At 40.0% G+C, this 18088-nt stretch overlaps 2 protein-coding genes across 5 annotated transcripts in view; one reads left to right on the forward strand and one right to left on the reverse strand.

Moving 5' to 3' along the window:
• The window catches only part of LOC134852146 (cotranscriptional regulator ARB2A homolog), a 36921-nt gene extending 31749 nt beyond the window's left edge, over positions 1-5172 (reverse strand). The window contains exons 1-2 of one of the 3 annotated variants that reach the window (XM_063868445.1): positions 4771-5172; positions 685-853 (exon numbers count right to left, since the gene is read on the reverse strand). In XM_063868445.1, coding sequence (XP_063724515.1) covers positions 685-694 — 10 coding nt within the window. In that variant the 5' untranslated portion in view covers positions 695-853; positions 4771-5172. The other 2 variants (XM_063868442.1, XM_063868444.1) reach the window with 2 other exon arrangements.
• The window catches only part of LOC134852147 (serine/arginine-rich splicing factor 1A-like), a 232731-nt gene that overhangs the window by 20168 nt on the left and 194475 nt on the right, over positions 1-18088 (forward strand). The gene's annotated exons all lie outside the window — the stretch shown is intronic.

Here is an 18088-nt window from a genome sequence, read left to right on the forward strand (position 1 = left end):
TTTTAGCTTCCCGGAATGCCTTGAACTGAATTTAAATTCATTTTTCAATATAAGAAGCTGGGAGTAGAGGAAAAGGTTCGATCCATCTCCAATTGATCTGTTGATTTTTATCTTCTGAACAAAAACAATAAAAATATGATAATTAAGTAATAGTCCTGTTTTTAGGAGTGACCGCGTGGTCTGGGGATACTGAGACCTAGCCATGAGCACCTTATTTTTGCATATAACAAATTAATTTGCGCGGTTTGGCCGATAGCCTTAATTGGTAATGATTTTGTCGACCCGAATGTAACAGTCGTCCTCTTATGTCACATATGAGGTTAAGAAAAATAGGCCCTCAAACTATTGGCTCAAGGGTCAGGGACACTATCTCCTGTGCTTTTGTACCTCTTTTGTCGGGGCCAATTGTTTGCTTAAGACATGGACTACAAAATTGTGTTACAGCTTAAAGGCCACAAATAAAATACCCCTCCTCCACTCTAGAAATTAGAGCGTCCCCATGGCTAGGTCTCTAATTATCTAAAACACGCGAACCCCGTTAGAAACAGGGTTCGAAATTCAAGTATACCAATAATTTTCATATGACAGTGGACCTATGATCTATTTCAGATGGATCAACTGAAAACCCGCCTTGTCTCAAGATCATCGTGTAAAATACACCCAAAAAATAAATTCAATACTCACATATTGACATGACTCTAGACAATAAAATGACTCTGGAGGTTTTAAGTAAATTGTTTTGACTCCAGTACTTTTATTGTTTGGGTCATTGGGCAGCTTCACTCGTCTACCTGACAAATCAAGGTTCTCTTTTGTCCAGCGATGACACTCTGGTATGAATTCGTGATGTTTTCTTTCGGAAACAAGACAGCTCTACTCCAATTGACGATTTAAGCAAAACTGCTAGAAGCAATTTCACTCGTGCACAATTTTTTTTATCAACTTTGCCGCAATTCTAATTCGAGTCTTCTGATAATCTTGATTCTTATTTCAGTTGCCGCAATAAACTTGAGCATAACATGGTCAATTCGAAAACGGGTTTCCCCCAAAATCAAGGTCAAATTTCCGAATATCACCGACTGACACGTACTCCCGGACTCAAGATCGATGTCCTTATCGTGCGTCGTCGTCATGTGAGTGAGCCTCCAGAATGTTGAGTGCGTCTCAAGATACAGTGCCAGTGGTCATTTTTAGAAGTTTGCTGCAGACTCAACCTTATCTACATCCCCAAAACCCATACATCCTGTAAAAAAACTGTCCTCCCAGGACTCGAACCCTCGACTCTAGGGTACAAGCCATCAGCTTTACCTCTAAGCCAAGTGGGAAAACTAATAAAGCAACTTCATTTTTTTGAAAAATTGTGTAAAAATTGTTCGCGGGGGGAAAAAGTCTAGTCCCCGATTAAAAGACACTTGCTCTCGCAAGTGTAAGAAGAGTTCTATGATTGGCTTTAAAACCATCCGATTAGCTAAGAATCAATTACAATACATCGTATGGAACAAAAACATACATCAAGTTCTTCCTCCTGCTTCAAATTCGCTTATTTTAGACACCTGAAAAAATAACTTAGGTTAATTCTACCATCGACACTAGGTGAAAAAATTCTTACATAAAACACTTTGGAACCCCCGTTTTCAATAACACCATGGGACGTCGGACAAAAAACGCGCATTCGAAAGATACATAAAATTAGCTCGAATAAACTGTAATATCATTGGTATGCGAGATGGTGACATATTAATTGACAAGAGCTACAAATGGGTATTTGCAAATGAGAAATTACTTGACGCCGATATTATCGGAGATGCGAACTTTTTATGGTCATGTGGATTACTCTGAAGAGATGCCAGGACCAGAGAGAGATTGCAGATATTAGAAAAAAATCCACACTGAAGACTCCAGCAAGTTGTCTACGGATCTTGAGCGTCCCAAAAACAAAATGATATTTCCAGATGCCACAAACTGCTTGCGAAGATTATTCCAATCTGCTTTGAAACTGAACGTCAAATAAAAGAAAAACTAGTGGGAAAGAATTCAGAAGAGTGATTGTGTAAATACTGAATTTTGGCATTCAACTTATTTAGTGAAAATATTGTCCTGCAAAAGCTGCTTGATAATGATATTGACACAGAGGAAAAGTTGCACTTCACATACACAAGCAAAATATGACCGTTAACACTACTGGGGAAAATTGAATGAGTAAAACTTTGAGTCTACAGAAATACTTAAGTGACGCACGCCAATTATGAGTGTACATAATTGCTAAATGACGCAAGCCATTTATGACGCATTAGCAGTACCAGTCAATTCGAAAAAAAAATAAACTTACCAATTAACATGCCTCAATTTATAGAGCGGACGCATTTTAACTAATATACCAAAAAGTTTATTAAAAATATCCGAACCTGCCCAGATTCAAACCCTCTTAATTTGTTGCTGGTCTCCTTCACTGCCTCTACGCTAGATCCATGATACCTTGAAGCTAAAGTGTTATTTGTAATATAAAAGTCTGTGTTAATATCCTTAGCATTGGCTGTACTTAAAAGCTGCTTATTGATCAAAATGAACACTTTCAAAATGAACACATTTTGTCGCAACAATATTTGCGACTTAGGTTGGAAAAACAGAGTTCATACTATCACACAAACTTGCTTGTAAAATCAGTGGCGTGATTAAAGTAAAGTTCGTTGTATGTTGATTTAATTTTAGCTGAAGTAATCACTTAGCTGAAATCTACCATCGACACCAGGTGGATAAATTCTAATATAAAGCCCGTTTTCAATAAAACCATGGGACGTCGGACAAACTAAACATAGCCAACTGACAGTTGCAAAAGAACAATGAACGCAAGGAAAAGAGTACGGAATTTCGAAGAAGAAAATAGATGGCCTTAAAGCTCTATGAACTTCTAGAACAATCTATGATGGACACTTCTATGTTAAAGTTAACCCAATTTGAAAAAACTAGGTCAATATGTAAAACTTTTATTTCGCCGGGAAATCTGATAATTAATTTCCATTTTCGAAATTAGAAGTCAATCACATTTTTGTGACCTTTACAATTTTGCTGTTCAATAGTTGAGTTTGCCTTCCTTTTAACAATAGAAATTCAATGAACTTTTAAAAAAATTACAAGTCAAACCGCGAAAAACCAAAAATTGAGCATGAACAAATTTTAAGAACTTTTCCTAAAAAAAAAACAAAACAAAAATTAGCAAGACATATAAAAGAGTAATCACCATGTGCGTTACTCTTAAAAACACTCATTCACAAGTTGGCCTCGAAATCAGTGCAATATCTATATATTTGAGACACCTAAAAATTAAGTCTCATCAGAAAAGACAAACTTTCTTCACACTCTTCGCCGAAACTAGACACCGTTTTTCTTGATACTGGAAAACCCGTTTAATTTTTTTGTTTTGACGAGAGGTAAGTAAGACACGACCTGGGCAGATAATTTTACTAACTTGGATTATCGTTTGCATGATCTTTATCGTCATCATCTCCAGCCTTTTCTGCTTCACTCGATGAGGTTATCTGCTTATCTTTCTCAGTGCCATGTCCATTACATGATCTGTTATACCAGCACTGGTGTACGCAGGAGCTTCTGGAACTCCACCTCGTACTTGAATTTGCAAGGCCAACTTTCTGCGGGGACCAATTTTTCATGAATTTCGTAAAAAACACTACCCGAAGAGCCATTTTGCATTAAGTGCATACAGAACATAAGACAATCCCTCTGATACCACGTGCCGCAGATGTAAATTAGAGCTTCGCGTTCACAAACTTAATAAAAGAACGACCGATTGAAAAGCATTTCTCCCATTGCTTTAATTTAGATATGATAACTCTTCCTTTTCTTTCAAACTTGCTAATTTAAGTATCATTCCTCTAGAACGTAAAAAACGACTAATCGTTGCACAAATGAAATCTTTGACTTTATTTTAAACCGTCTTAGCTTAAAAGGATGAATTGGGCACGCAATAAGATCAAAAACGAGTTGTTGTTCAAAGGCTAGCGACCGAACTAAATTAGAATGGGCCCTTCCGTCATGCGATGGTCCGTGCAGAGGCTGGAGAAGGCCATACCAACGCTAATTGGATTTTTGAATTTACAAATTATCGAAGGAGAGAGAGATTTTGGGATTTACAAATTTTTATTGACAAAACGAGAGAATTAAATGTGGGTTGCATCAGAAATCAACAGATACAGGTACTATATTTATTATTATAAGTTGCACCCCATTTAGTACAAGAGAAGTGTGATCGAAAGAACTGGTTACAGGGTTTTCCGCAGTACGTCCACGTTCGAAGATTATGATAAATCGTGACTCAAGAAATCGTGACACAAGGGCAACTGACAGAAAAGTAAGACCAACTTCGAATTGCGGAAAAACTTTAGTACCATTAGTGTGCCAGTCGGTCATAATTGGAAGTTTGACTTTGAGAAAAACGTTGTCTTGATTTTGGGGTGGAATGCAATTTTTCAAAAATTCGAATTGAGCATGCTATGCTCAAGTTTCTCGCGAGAACTGAAAATATCAGAAAAACAAGATCAGAAGATTCCAACTACAATCGCGGGAAACTAGTCAAAAATAGCAGCGGGAAATTCGAGTGGACCAGAGTGAACCTTCGGTGGAAAGCTGGAAACCGGAGTCTCCCAATGGTCCAGACCCAAAATTTATTTCTTGAGCTAAAACTAATTCGTTACAAACTTCTCGAGTTAAACTTAATTACACGTCACTTCTAGAGTTGGTTTATAGTTTAGTTACTCGATTCCAGAGGTCCTGTCGTTATGTGAGTGCCAAATTTAATTTTCTTGAGTGTGTTTTGTATTGTTATGTTGAGTTAGGGAGAGATTTTGCATTGATCTATCTGAAATGGATCAAAGGTGCACTGTCTAAAAAAAAGTAACCATACGTAAGGTTCCGACCCTGTTTTTAACGGCGTTCGTGTTTTTTAGTATTTTGAGACTTAAGTATGGGATCGTTCTTACTTTCTAGAGTGGGAGGGGGGGGGGGGTACTTTGGTTGTGGCCTTTAAGCTGTAACAAGGGTTTCAGTCTCATGTAGCAAGTGAACCGAATTGGCTCCAACCGCTTGAGGTAGAAAAACACAAGAGCCAAAGGCGTATTTTTCATTAACCTCATATGTGACTTAAGTAGGCGACTGTTTACATAGTGTTTTTATGGCGCACCTGGGTGTTTTACGACATCAAGTCAAGACTACGGGATCAAACCCACTTGACACCGCTCTGGGCTACATGCCCATTCTAGAAGACCGATGGAGTGGTTCAACGGGATAGTATTCACCTTTTGGTTGTTTCGCGTTAGCTTTTTAAGAAAACTTGAAAAAATTACCCGGTGCGCTTTCCGAAACGAGGCCTAGCTAACCGAGTAAGGGTGTCAGTTAGAAAAAAAGGGTAAAAGAGAAAAAACGAAATGAAAAACAAAAAAGAGAGACAGAACAAAACAAAAAACCAAAAAAAAGATTAGAAATACAAACGAAAAAAAAACATAAAATATTAAAAGGACAGTGACTTTGACTTCCAGATTAGGTGGATCAAACCTTTAAAATGATTAAAAGAGTATACCAAAACTGTTTTCCAATAAAAACCGATCGTCTCGGTCAAATCAGCAACTTTTACAGGTGCCCAAGTGTAAGGTTTTCAGAGAGCTTTTGATATCAGCGGACCACTGGGAGACTTGGCTGGAAGATTTGCCCCGCGAATTGGGAAACTTGACCACTGGGAGACTTAACTGGAACAGGTGACCAGCCAGCAGTGTGATCAAAGCAGTACAGAGCCAACGGAGGAAGATTTACAGAAATTCTGTTTGATCAAACGGGTATTGTTAAACTCCATTTTACATTTTAGGAAATAAGTGTAAAATTGAATAAATGAAAACCCACCGTTTTGAGGAAACGTTTTTACTTGAGCAGAGCTTGGAAACAGGTTCTACGGTTTCCTCTCGAGAGGTTTAGCACCCATCGCACTTAGGTAAATTTTCGGCTTAAGTGGGGGGCTAGATAGGGGGAGGTTAGAAAAGGCTGGTTAAGATAGAGATTGGAGGTTGAAAATTGAAAAAGGGGGGACACATTATAGTCTTTATACAATCGATATCGTCGATTTAGTTACATTCGTAGACCCAGAGTCTGAAACAATCCATCTTTAGACTCAGACCAAGAGGTGCAACGCGAGGATATCCAAATTTAAGATCGAATTAAGGTAAGTAACAAGTCGTATATCGACTTGCGTCGGATTAATAATGGGAAAGTAATTTCAGGGTGGTTAGCAGGTAAAGTTTTGATTAACAAGATTAGGTTTTGGGGATTTTTTTTTAACACTAGAGCTCTAGAGGTGGTAATGAGATAGTGGATTAGAAATTCCAATGCGCGACAGGGGAAATCATCAATCAGCAGAAGAAACACTTGAGCTACCAGGTTGGAAGAAGTGCAAAGAGTCTAGCCTACGGTCTTGGAATAGTGATCTTAGTGTCCCAACACTCAGTCTTGGGATAGTGATCTAAGTGTCCCAACACTAAGGAACAGGAGATCCGACTGTCCCAACACCGACGAACAAGACATCCAACTGTCCCAACACTTGAGCGAAGTCTCCTGGGAGGGTTCGGAAAAGTCCTGGGACAGTACGAAGTGGACCAACACTCGAGCGAAGTCTCCTAGGAGTTTTCAGAAAAAGTCGTTGGACAGCACGAAGTGTCCCAACACTCGAGCGAAGTCTCCTAGGAGGGTTCAGAGAAATCCTGGGACAGTACGAAGTGTCCCAACACTTGAGCGAAGGGTCCTATGGGGGGTTCAGAAAAGTCCTGGCACAGTAACGAAGTGTCCCAACATTTGAGCGAAAGGTCCAAGGAGGGTTCAGATAAGTCATGGGACAGTAACGAAGTGTCCCAACAGTTGAGCGATGGGTCCTAAGAGGGTTCAAAAAAGTACCGGGAACAGTAACGTATCGTCCCAACACTTTAGCAAAGTGTCATAGGAGGGTTCAGAAAAGTCCTGGGAAAGTATTAACGCATCCCAAAACTAGAACAAAGATTTAGTAGAAAGCTTCGTTCTCATCATCCCAAAACTAGAAATTGATTTAAATTCAAAGTTGATCTAGACTAAACTCGACTGATTTTAGCTTTCAATACAATAGAAATTTTTTAGATATATAATGGCAATCGGATTTTACAATAGAGATTTGTAAATAAAAAAAATTGTATATAAAAACCATGAAGCAAAATAGGGTATTGATAACTGAAAAAAGAGTAACAGGGCTAAAGCAAAATCATACCTCGTCGCAACGGAAAACAACACTATCAAATCCGAAAGTATTGAGAAAGAATATTTCAAGGAACATGGTCAATACAAGAAGCGGAAAGGAACATAAGGCCAAGGAGAAAGCTATAGCAGAACCAACTGTTCCGGCTAGAGAAATCGATCTTGAGACACCAGATCAGAGTATTGACGGCGTGGAAAGAAAAACCACGGAATCAACACCAATGCCAAATGCAGAAGAAAAAGAAAAGAAAACGATAGAGTTCTCACCGATTGACAAAGTAGAGGAAACAACAAGCAACACGCCGGAAACGATAAAAGACTATTCTCAAACAAAAAGAACGTCGTTCACAGAGAGGATTGCAGCGATGGTCGGAATGAAACCAAAAGAGAAAAAGGAGGTGATACCAACGACCGAGAAGGGTAAACGTTTTTGAACAGTTTCCGCAATTACAACAGAGGCAAACAAAACGAAGAGCAGATCACACATGGAGCAACGGCAAATCAAGAAAAAACAACTTCACTTGAGCTGGGGCGATCTGATGGCAAAAATGGAACAAATCGACAAGACGCTAAAACACAGCGAGTAAGACCACCAAGAGCTAAAAAGCGAAGTACGACAAAACAAGAATGAGTACCTAGGCAACTACTTTGTCCTGGCAAGTGCGACGGACGAGAAACTACAACAGATGTCGGACAAGGTAGAGGCTACCGACAAGGAGCGAGAGAAACAGATCAAGAAGGATATGGAGGAAATGAAGAAACAGTATGATACCGTGAATGAGAAATTAGGGAGTCTAGAGACGAGAATGGATATAATGGGCATAGTTCAAGCTGAAGGTTCTTGTGCCATACAGTCCAAACTGGATGCTCTCTTGAGAAACCCAATAACCCAAGACAAAGTAGTGGTGGAAAAACCATCCGGAACTAAAGTTGACTTTGTGGAGCCACAACGAAAGAAACGAGAATCTACACCGTTAGTACGGATTGATAATACCATGGTATGAGGTGGGAGCCTCAAACTCGACAAGGACGACAGAAGAGTCAGCGTCACATACGGGTGTACAACCAGATGCCATGACGTGGGCCAATACCTGGGAAATGATGGACAGGACGCTTGAAGCATTCGCAACAAGGAACACAGACTCAAGTGACAGAGGCAGTGGCAAATCCCGGAAAACCTTCAAAAACCTAAGGAATTCAAGGACGAATCCAATGGTTGACTTGACACATGGGTAGAGGTAAGGAGACTTCATTTAGAACAAGATAACTTGAACGACGAAAAGCAGTCCTGCACGGCAAAACTAAGCAACTTAGAAAGCACCGCACTGAAATGTGTGGTATCAAAGAAAGAGGAGAAGCGCGATACAGCAGACAAAATCTTCGAGATACTGTTGAACCAATTCGGATCAGCGTTGAAGGGTCTTCAAGCGATGATTAGATTTGAAAAAAGAAGACAAAGGGAGGGCGAGTCAATCGATCGATTCCTAGATGATCTCGAGAGCTTGAGATGAAGAAGCGACCCGGAAGAATCGACGAACAGAAGAAACTTCAGCTTCGCTTCGAAGTTCATTGCCGGGGTGAGAACTGACGACTTCAAGACGATGCTGGCAACGTATTATATCCTATCAAAGGATAATGCACCGACCCCAGAAGAGATGAGACAAAAGTCAAGAGAGTACATGTTAATTACTCATACTCAGAAGGCAGGAACATGCAAGGGGGAAGCCAGCCACAAGTTTCGTCATGGTACAAAACTAGAGACGACATGGAAAAACGTAGGTCTTGCGCAAGTTGTGGATCAGCGGATCATCAAGTGGCGGATCCCACGACATACAACAGGGCATGAAGAGCTTGGGATACGCACCGGAATAAGAGGACATGAATCAAACGAAGGAACATGAGTTTTACAGTGGCTTGATCATCAAGATAGGTGCAAGGTGATTTTTCTGCAAACAAAAAGGTCATTTCAGAATAGATTATCCCTTGTTTTGGGAGGCGGTAAAGATTCAGATTCACCTCTAGGAACAGACAAGCTGAAAAGGATTTGAACAACTAACAAGAGTGGTGAATTATCAACAAAGACAGTAAAGGCCGTGACACAAAAAAAGATGCCACGGGAGCCGAGAAGAGTAATTCTCTAGAGATAAACTACGAGAGAGCAGATGCAGAGGCGATTAACAAAGTGAAGCAAGACTTGGCGACCAAAGAAATCGAACAACGGCTGAGACAGGAAATAGAAAAACAGAGATTAAATGAAACGCTCTGTATGACAAGACCAGAACCAGAGACCGGAGAGGACTCAGTGAGCAGGGGCAATTGCAACACTTTGAAGATGGTGACTGGAAAACCATTTGGCATCACAAAAATTGGGGCAAGAATCAAGTCAATAATTACAGTGGACGGCCACGAAGTAACAAGAAATCTGACTGAACCGAGTGATCAGAAAATAATGCACATAGATGTGTACGCGGATTACTTGAGTGCATTAAGCCCGCAAACTCCTTCTAGAGCTTTGAAAGCGTTACTCACGAGAAGTGGTATTCGATCAGTTCGCATAGACAACAGATACACAGAAGCCTATGGACCAGATGAGGTCGAGTTGAATATAGATGGTATAAACATCTACACAAAAACGATGATAACATGTGATGAGGATCTAGCCGGGAAAATCTATGTTGGTAGAGAGGAACTAAAAGTGAGATCCATTGGGCACTGTGCCATGCTGGAGGAGGATGCCATGCATCTGGGAACGGAAGCAGACGTGTCTGCACACGTATTCGACATAAGCGGAAAGAAGACACAACTGCGTGGGTTGTTCGACACGGGAGCCGTCCTGAGTGTAATAACAATTGAGACTTGGAGAAGCATGGGATTTGACAAAGATGACCTGATTAACTCAAGAATACGTCTGTCAGCTGCAAACAAGAGGGCGCTTCGGGTTATAGGTAGGACACCAATAATAGCCCTAAACCTAGGAGAACGCAATTTGTGGATGAGCTTTCTGGTGGTGGAGAATCTAGATGAGTCTGACCAATTCGTTTTAGGCAGAGATTTTATCAGAAATTTTGATGTAACAATTGATCTTAACAATGCGAAGTTCAGGATTCGGAACCCGGAAAGGAAATACGTAGTTAAACCGGTAAATTTGATAAAGGGGAATGAAAATAAGGCTCCAGTTTTCTTGAGTTGGAGGGTAAGGCTGAAAAGGAATGAGACGGCAATAGTAAGTTTACGGATGAAGAACTATAATGAACTAAGGGACAACAAACAAGTATGTATAGTACCCAATCTAAACAGTCAAATCGCTGCTATTTTAGGTAGATCCTTCTCGATAACCAAGAGTGGCCTCTGTGTCAGTGTCTTGTTGAATACTCTTGACATTCCAATCGCAATCAAGAGGATCAGGAAGCTAGGATACGCACTGCCCGTGAAAACTAGATATGAAATGACTGACAATGTGAAAGAAAATGAAGTCTTGGTTGCCCGAATCACAGGGATGAAATTTGTATCTTGAGACGACTGAAGAAGATGAAATTATCATCAGGTCTTGTGAAGTCACTTAAGTCAGAGACAGAAGAAGGACTGTCGAGCTGTTCAAATTTTCCAGAAAGACCCACGCCAGAGGAATTGGAAATGGATAAACCAGTATTACCAGAGATTGAACATTTAAGGGGGAGGGTAACAGACGAATAGCTCGAAGCCATCAAGGACGTTCTAGAGAGGAATCAGGATGTTTTTTGAGACATAAGGCAGACATTGGATGCTGCAACTTTGTTGAACATGAAATAGAGTTAGAAAAGTCGGTGGTGCCGTATAGGGACGGAGCGAGGCGTATGACCCCAAACAAATTAGGTGCTTGTAGAAAACAGATAGAGACCCTACTAGAGTATGGCTTGATAGAACCATCCAAGTCACCATGGGCGTGTGGAGTAGTGATGGCTAAAAAGAAAGGAGACCAACTTAGGTTTGGTTGTGACTTTCGATATCTGAACTCCGTCACGATGAAAGATGCCTATGCCATACCTAGGATAGATGAAAGCCCTGAAAAATAGGTGACGCAAAAGTTTTCACAACTATTGATCTAGGGTCGGCTTTTTGGCAGGTACCACTGAGGAAGCAAGACAGAGACAAGACGGGTTTCGCATGCGATCGGGGATTGTTTCAATGGAAGAGGATGCCCTTTGGCTTCTGCAATGCGACAGCCACCTTCCAACGACTAATGGCACAAGCGCTGACGAGCGTAATGAAGAAATATGGCTATTTAGTAATGTGCTACGTAGATGTGTGGTGATTGCAACACCTACACTGGAGGACCACAATGAACTACTGGACGAGGTGTTTGCTTGTATGAAGAGAGCAGGACTGAAGTGCAAGCCATCGAAATGTGAAATTCTCTGCCATGTTCAACAGTCTCTTTATGGTTTTCCTAGCAATTGATGGTGGTTCATCTTGCACATACACTTTTCTCAGAGCTATGTCTATTGCTTCTTTCAGTGGAACATTTGTATACAAACTCTTCGCATCTAGAGATATCAAATCTACAGAGAGCTTCTCTGTAGATTCACATCTAGAGAAATCAAATGTACAGAGAGCTTCTCACTTATTTCGTCTTTTTTCCTCATAGCCAACCACTCCTTTCTGATATCTCTTTCTATCTTCAAAATAATCGCATCACTTGTTCCTTTACTTTCGCTGAATTGATTTGAATCTAATGTATCCGACAACTTGTTTTCGTAGGTGTCCTTCTTTTTTACACGAAAACCCACGTCCTTGTCATACGGTACCTCAACTAATCCATTTTTCTTCAGATATTTTCGGGCCTTCTCAACGCCTTTGTTAGATGGTGTTTGTTTCACCCTTTTAGCATAGGTTTTTGCCACATCTTCGATCCCACAAAGGGCCTCCCCGGTGACTTTACGATTTTTGAGATCCGATAGAAAGATATTAATATCGACGAGAAAGTGTGTCTCATTAAATTTATCCCTGACGGGTTGTTTCGACCCTAATGCCAACGTTTGTTGTACCCAATTTGGTAATTCAACTTCATCATGAGCTGTTTCATTAGCTTCTTCTGATGGGTCTCTTTGATTGTTGTTGTTTGTCTTTGTCCCCTAAGACTTAAGTATTTCATTACCGAAGGCCGAAACTTCTCATCTAAACCCCTCTGTAATGCGCCTCTCGCCCTTTCTAGCTTGACTTTAACATTTTTCTCATCTGTCCTTGCCTTGTTAATCTCCGTTCTTAGAAGTTTTGTCTGAAAACTGTGTACTGCTTGGTTCGAAAACACCCCATTTTCCGGTACCCTGCACCTCAAAAATCAGGCGAAAAGACTACAAGAGCAAAGGGAGTAGATGCGGTCCACCGAACAGCTGAAGGCACGGGAAGAGATCGTAATCAGTTCCGATGACGAAGAAAAACTGGAAAGGCAGATCACGATGTCGAATGTGTCAGGACCCAGTACCTCAAAGACAAGGAGCACGAACTAAAGAGGGTGTTCAGGAATTGGTTCTTGAGTCGTGAGTGGTACAAAGAAAAAGAGGCTTGAGTTTGAACTCGGATGAAATCTAAGGGCACAGAAAGGAATTTTAAAAAAAAATTACTGTCACTAGTATATTATACCTGCTCTATAAATCAAAATGCTGCATGACAATTTTCTGATTGGGTAAAACAAAAGAACTTTTAATCATTAGCTTACAAAGTGGAAATTCAGGGTGCAGGTGTATGCAGATTTTGATTGCTGTTTAGCGATAATGTGACATTTTTGCATGGTTGTGAATTTTGGGGTGTAGATAAAGTTAAATCTGCTGCAAACTTCTGTAAATGGCCACTGGCACTCAACAGTCTGGGGGCTCGATGACAGACGACGACACGCGATGAGGACATCGATTTGTAGTCCGGGGAGTATGTGCCAGTCGGTCATATTTGGAAGTTTGACCTTGAGAAAAACGTTTAATCTCGATTTTTGGGTGAAATGCAATTTTTCAAAAATTTGAATTGAGCATGTCATGCTCAAGTTTCTCGGGACAACAGAAAACACCAGAAAAAAAACGATCAGAAGATTCGAACAACAATCGCGGGAAAGTAGTCAAAATTAGCAGTGGGAAATTGCTTTTCGCAATTTCCAACTCATAATTCGAACAAGAGTAGAGCTGTCTTATTCATGGCAGGAGACAGAAAGTAATCACGAGTGAAAGGAAAGCAAATTCGAGTAGACCAGAGTGAACCTTCGGTGGAAAACTTGACAACCGGAGTCTCCCAATGGTCCAGACCCAAAACCTATTTCTTGAGCTAAAACTAATTCGTTACAAACTTCTCGAATTAAATTTAATTACCCATCAGTTCTAGAGTTGCTTTATAGTTTAGTTAATCAATTCTAGAGGTCGTGTCGGTATTTGAGTACCAAATCTAATTTTCTTGAGTGTGTTCTATATTGTTATGTTGAGTTAGGGAGAGATTTTAGGTTGATCCATCTGAAATGGATCAAAGGTCCACTGTCTATCAAAAAGGTTCTCGAACCGGTTTTTAACGGCGTTCGTGTATTATAGGTATTTTGAGATCTAAGTATGGGGAAGTTCCTATTTTAGAGTGGGGGTTTTTTGGTAGTGGCCTTTAAGCTGTAACAAGGGTTTTGGTCTCATGTCGCAAGTGAATCGAATTGACTCCGACCGCATGAGGTAGAAAAACACAAGAGATAGTGTCCCTGACTCTTGAGCCAATGGTTATAGGGCCTATTTTTCATTAACCTCATATGTGATTTAAGTAGGCGACTGTTACATAGTGTTTTTATGACGCACCTGGGTGTTTTTACGACATCAAGACTACGGGATCAAACCCACTTGAAACAGCTCAGGGCTGCATGCCCATTCTAGAAAACCGGTGGAATGGTTCAACGTGATAGTAATCACCTTTTGGTTGTTTCGCGTTAGCTTTTTAAGAAAACTTGAGAAAATTACCCGGTGCGCTTTCCGAAACGAGGCCTAGCTAACCGAGTAAGGAGGTCACTAAGAAAACAAAACGAGTAAAATAGAAAAAACGAAACAAAAAACAAAAAAAGAGAGAAATAACAAAACAAAAAACCAAAAAAAAGATTAGAAATACAAACAAAAAACCATAAAATATAAAAAGGACAGTAGCTTTGATTTCCAGATTAGGTGGATCAAACCTTTATATTAATTCAAATAGTATACCAATACTGTTTTCCAATAAGACCGATCGTCTCGATTAAATCAGCAACGTTTCACAGGTGCCCAAGTGTGGGGCATTGTAAGGTTTTCAGAGAGCTTTTGATATCAACGGACCACTGGGAGACTTGGCTGGAAGATTTGCCCCGCGAATTGGGAAACTTGACCACTGGGAGACTTAACTGGAACAGGTGACCAGCCCAGGAAAAATTGTGACCAACCGGCAGCTGATCAGCCAGCGGTCGGATCAAAGCAGAACAGAGCCAATGGAGGAAGATTTACAGAAATTCTGTTTGATCAAACGGGTATTGTTAAACTCCATTTTACATTTTAAGAAATAAGTGTAAAATTGAATAAACGAAAACCCACCGTTTTGAGGAAACGTTTTTACTTGAGCAGAGCTTGCAAACAGGTTCTATGGTTTTCTCTCGAGAGGTTTAGCACCCATCGCGCTTAGGTAAATTTTCAGCTTAAGTGGGGGGCTAGATAGGGGGAGGTTAGAAGGGGGCTGGTTAAGATAGAGATTGGAGGTTGAAAATTAAAAAAGGGGCACACATTATAGTATTTATACAATCGATTTCGTCGATTTAGTTACATTCGTAGACCCAGAGTCTGAAACGATCCATCTTTAGACTCAGACCAATAGGTGCAACGCGAGGATATCCAAATTTAAGATCGAATTAAGGTAAGTAATCTGGTCGGATTGGGAGGGGGATCGGAAATAGACAGTTTTTGGAAATCCAAAAGGAGAATACCCCATAAGATCATTAGTGGGGGGAAGAAAAAGGCGTGACAATTAGGTACCAGACATTTTTTAAGAAAACACCACATTGGTCGCCTTTGAAGTGTGGGCGTATTCACCGCATTATTATTAATTTTCTTCTCTCTCAGATAAATTTTTACGTTTTCGGATCAAACTTAATTGGCTTTTAACGAAATGGAAATCATAAGGCACTTGCTAACAAGTCGTATTTCGACTTGCGTCGGATTAATAATGGGAAAGTAATTTCAGGGTGGTTAGCAGGTAAAATTTTGATTAATAAGATTGGGTTTTGGGGATTTTTTTTAACACTAGAGCTCTAGAGGTGGTACTGGGATAGTGGATCAGAAATTTCAATACGCGACAGGGGAAATCATCAATCAGCGGAAGACACATTTGAGCCACGAGGTTGGAAGAAGTGCAAAGAGTTTCTCGGGATAACAGAAAATACTAGAAAAAAAGATCAGAAGATTCGAACAACCATTGCGGGAAACTAGTCAAAAATAGCAGCGGGAAACTACTGTTCGCAATTTCCAACTCGTAATTCGAACAAGAGTAGAGCTGTCTTATTCAATGCAGGAGACAGAAAGTAATCACGAGTGAAAGGAGAGCAAATTCGAGTGGACCAGAGTGAACCTTCGGTGGAAAACTTGACAACCGGAGTCTCCCAATGGTCCAGACACAAAACTTATTTCTTGAGCTAAAACTAATTCGTTACAAACTTCTCGAGTTAAATTTAATTACCCATCAGTTCTAGAGTTGCTTTATAGTTTAGTTTATCGATTCTAGAGGTCGTGCCGGTATTTGAGTACCAAATTGAATTTTCTTGAATGTGTTCTATATTGTTATGTTGAGTTAGGGAGAGATTTTATGTTGATCTCTCTGAAATGGATCAAAGGTCCACTGTTCAAAAAAAAGGTTCCCGACCCGATTTTTAACGGCGTTCGTGTATTTTAGGTTTTTTGAGATCTAAGTATGGGGAAGTTCTTATTTTTAGAGTGGGGGTATTTTGGTAGTGGCCTTTAAGCTGTAACAAGGGTTTTAGTCTCATGTCGCAAGTGAATCGAATTGACTCCAACCGCTTGAGGTAGAAAAACACAAGAGATAGAGTCCCTGACTCTTGAGCCAATGGTTAAAGGGTCTATTTTTCATTAACCTCATATGTGACTTAAGTAGGCGACTGTTACATAGTGTTTTTATGACGCGCCTGGGTGTTTTTACGGTATCAAGACTACGGGATCAAACCCACTTGACACAGCTCAGGGCTGCACGCCCATTCTAGAATACCGGTGGAGTGTTTCAACGGGATAATAATCACCTTTTGTTTGTTTCGCGTTAGCGTTTTAAGAAAACTTGAGAAAATTACCCGGTTCGCTTTCCGAAACGAGGCCTAGCTAACCGAGTAAGGGGGTCACTAAGAAAAAAAACAAGTAAAAGAGAAAAAACGAAACAAAAAACAAAAAAAGAGAGAAAGATCAAAACAAAAAACCAAAAAAAAGATCAGAAATACAAACAAAAAACCATAAAATATAAAAAGGACAGTGGCTTTGACTTCCAGATTAGGTGGATCAAACCTTTATATTAATTAAAATAGTATACCAATACTTTTTTCCAATAAGACCGATCGTCTCGATCAAATCAAGAACGTTTTACAGTTGCCCAAGTATGGGCATTGTAAGGTTTTCAGAGAGCTTTTGACATCAACGAAACACTGGGAGACTTGGCTGGAAGATTTGCCCCGCGAATTGGGAAACTTGACCACTGGGAGACTTAACTGGAACAGGTGACCAGCCCAGGGGAAATTGTGACCAACCGGCAGCTGATCAGCCAGCAGTCGGATCAAAGCAGAACAGAGCCAACGGAGGAAGATTTACAGAAATTCTGTTTGATCAAACGGGTATTGTTAAATTCCATTTTACATTTTAAGAAATAAGTGTAATATTGAATAAACGAAAATCCACCGTTTTGAGGAAACGTTTTTACTTGAGCAGAGCTTGGAAACAGGTTCTACGGTTTTCTCTCGAGAGGTTTAGCACCCATCGCGCTCAGGTAAATTTTCGGCTTAAGTGGGGGGCTAGATAGGGGGAGGTTAGAAGGGGGCTGGTTAAGATAGAGATTGGAGGTTGAAAATTGTAAAAAGGGGGACACATTATAGTATTTATACAATCGATTAGTAGACCCAGAGTCTGAAACGATCCATCTTTAGGCTCAGACCAAGAGGTGCAACGCGAGGATATCCAAATTTAAGATCGAATTAAGGTAGGTAATCTGGTCGGATTGGAAGGGGGATCGGAAATAGACAGTTTTTGGAAATCCAAAACGAGAATACCCCATAAGATCATTAGTGGGGGGAATAAAAAGGCGTGACAATTAGGTACCAGACATTTTTTACGAAAAAACCACATTGGTCGCCTTTGAATTGTGGGCGTATTCAACGCAATATTATTATTTTTTCTTCTCTCTCAGATAAATTTTTACGTTTTCGGATCAAATTTTATTAGCTTTTAACGAAATGGAAATCAATTTTATTAGCTTTTAACGAAATGAATTGAAACGGGTAAAATTATGAATCAAATTATGAAAGCACGCGCCTGCAGAGGCGTTGTTAATGCGCTAAAAACAGAAAAAATCTTATCATGAATTGGAAATGAAATAGCTGATAAATGCTTTGTTTTGTATAATCAAGACCACATCTTTTCTAACTTTTGATAGTAATTTTATCGGGTCTTCTTCAAATTGAACAGTTTCGGACAAGTAATAAAACACAGCATAGTTTTGGGCTCACTTTTATATCTTGTATTCAGCGTATAATCTAAAATGAACACATAATTTTCCTTATGTTTGATTGAGATTTATGATTGGGTATAGG

This window comes from Symsagittifera roscoffensis, chromosome 7 (assembly GCF_963678635.1).
Source record: "Symsagittifera roscoffensis chromosome 7, txSymRosc1.1, whole genome shotgun sequence".
NCBI lineage: Eukaryota > Metazoa > Xenacoelomorpha > Acoela > Convolutidae > Symsagittifera > Symsagittifera roscoffensis.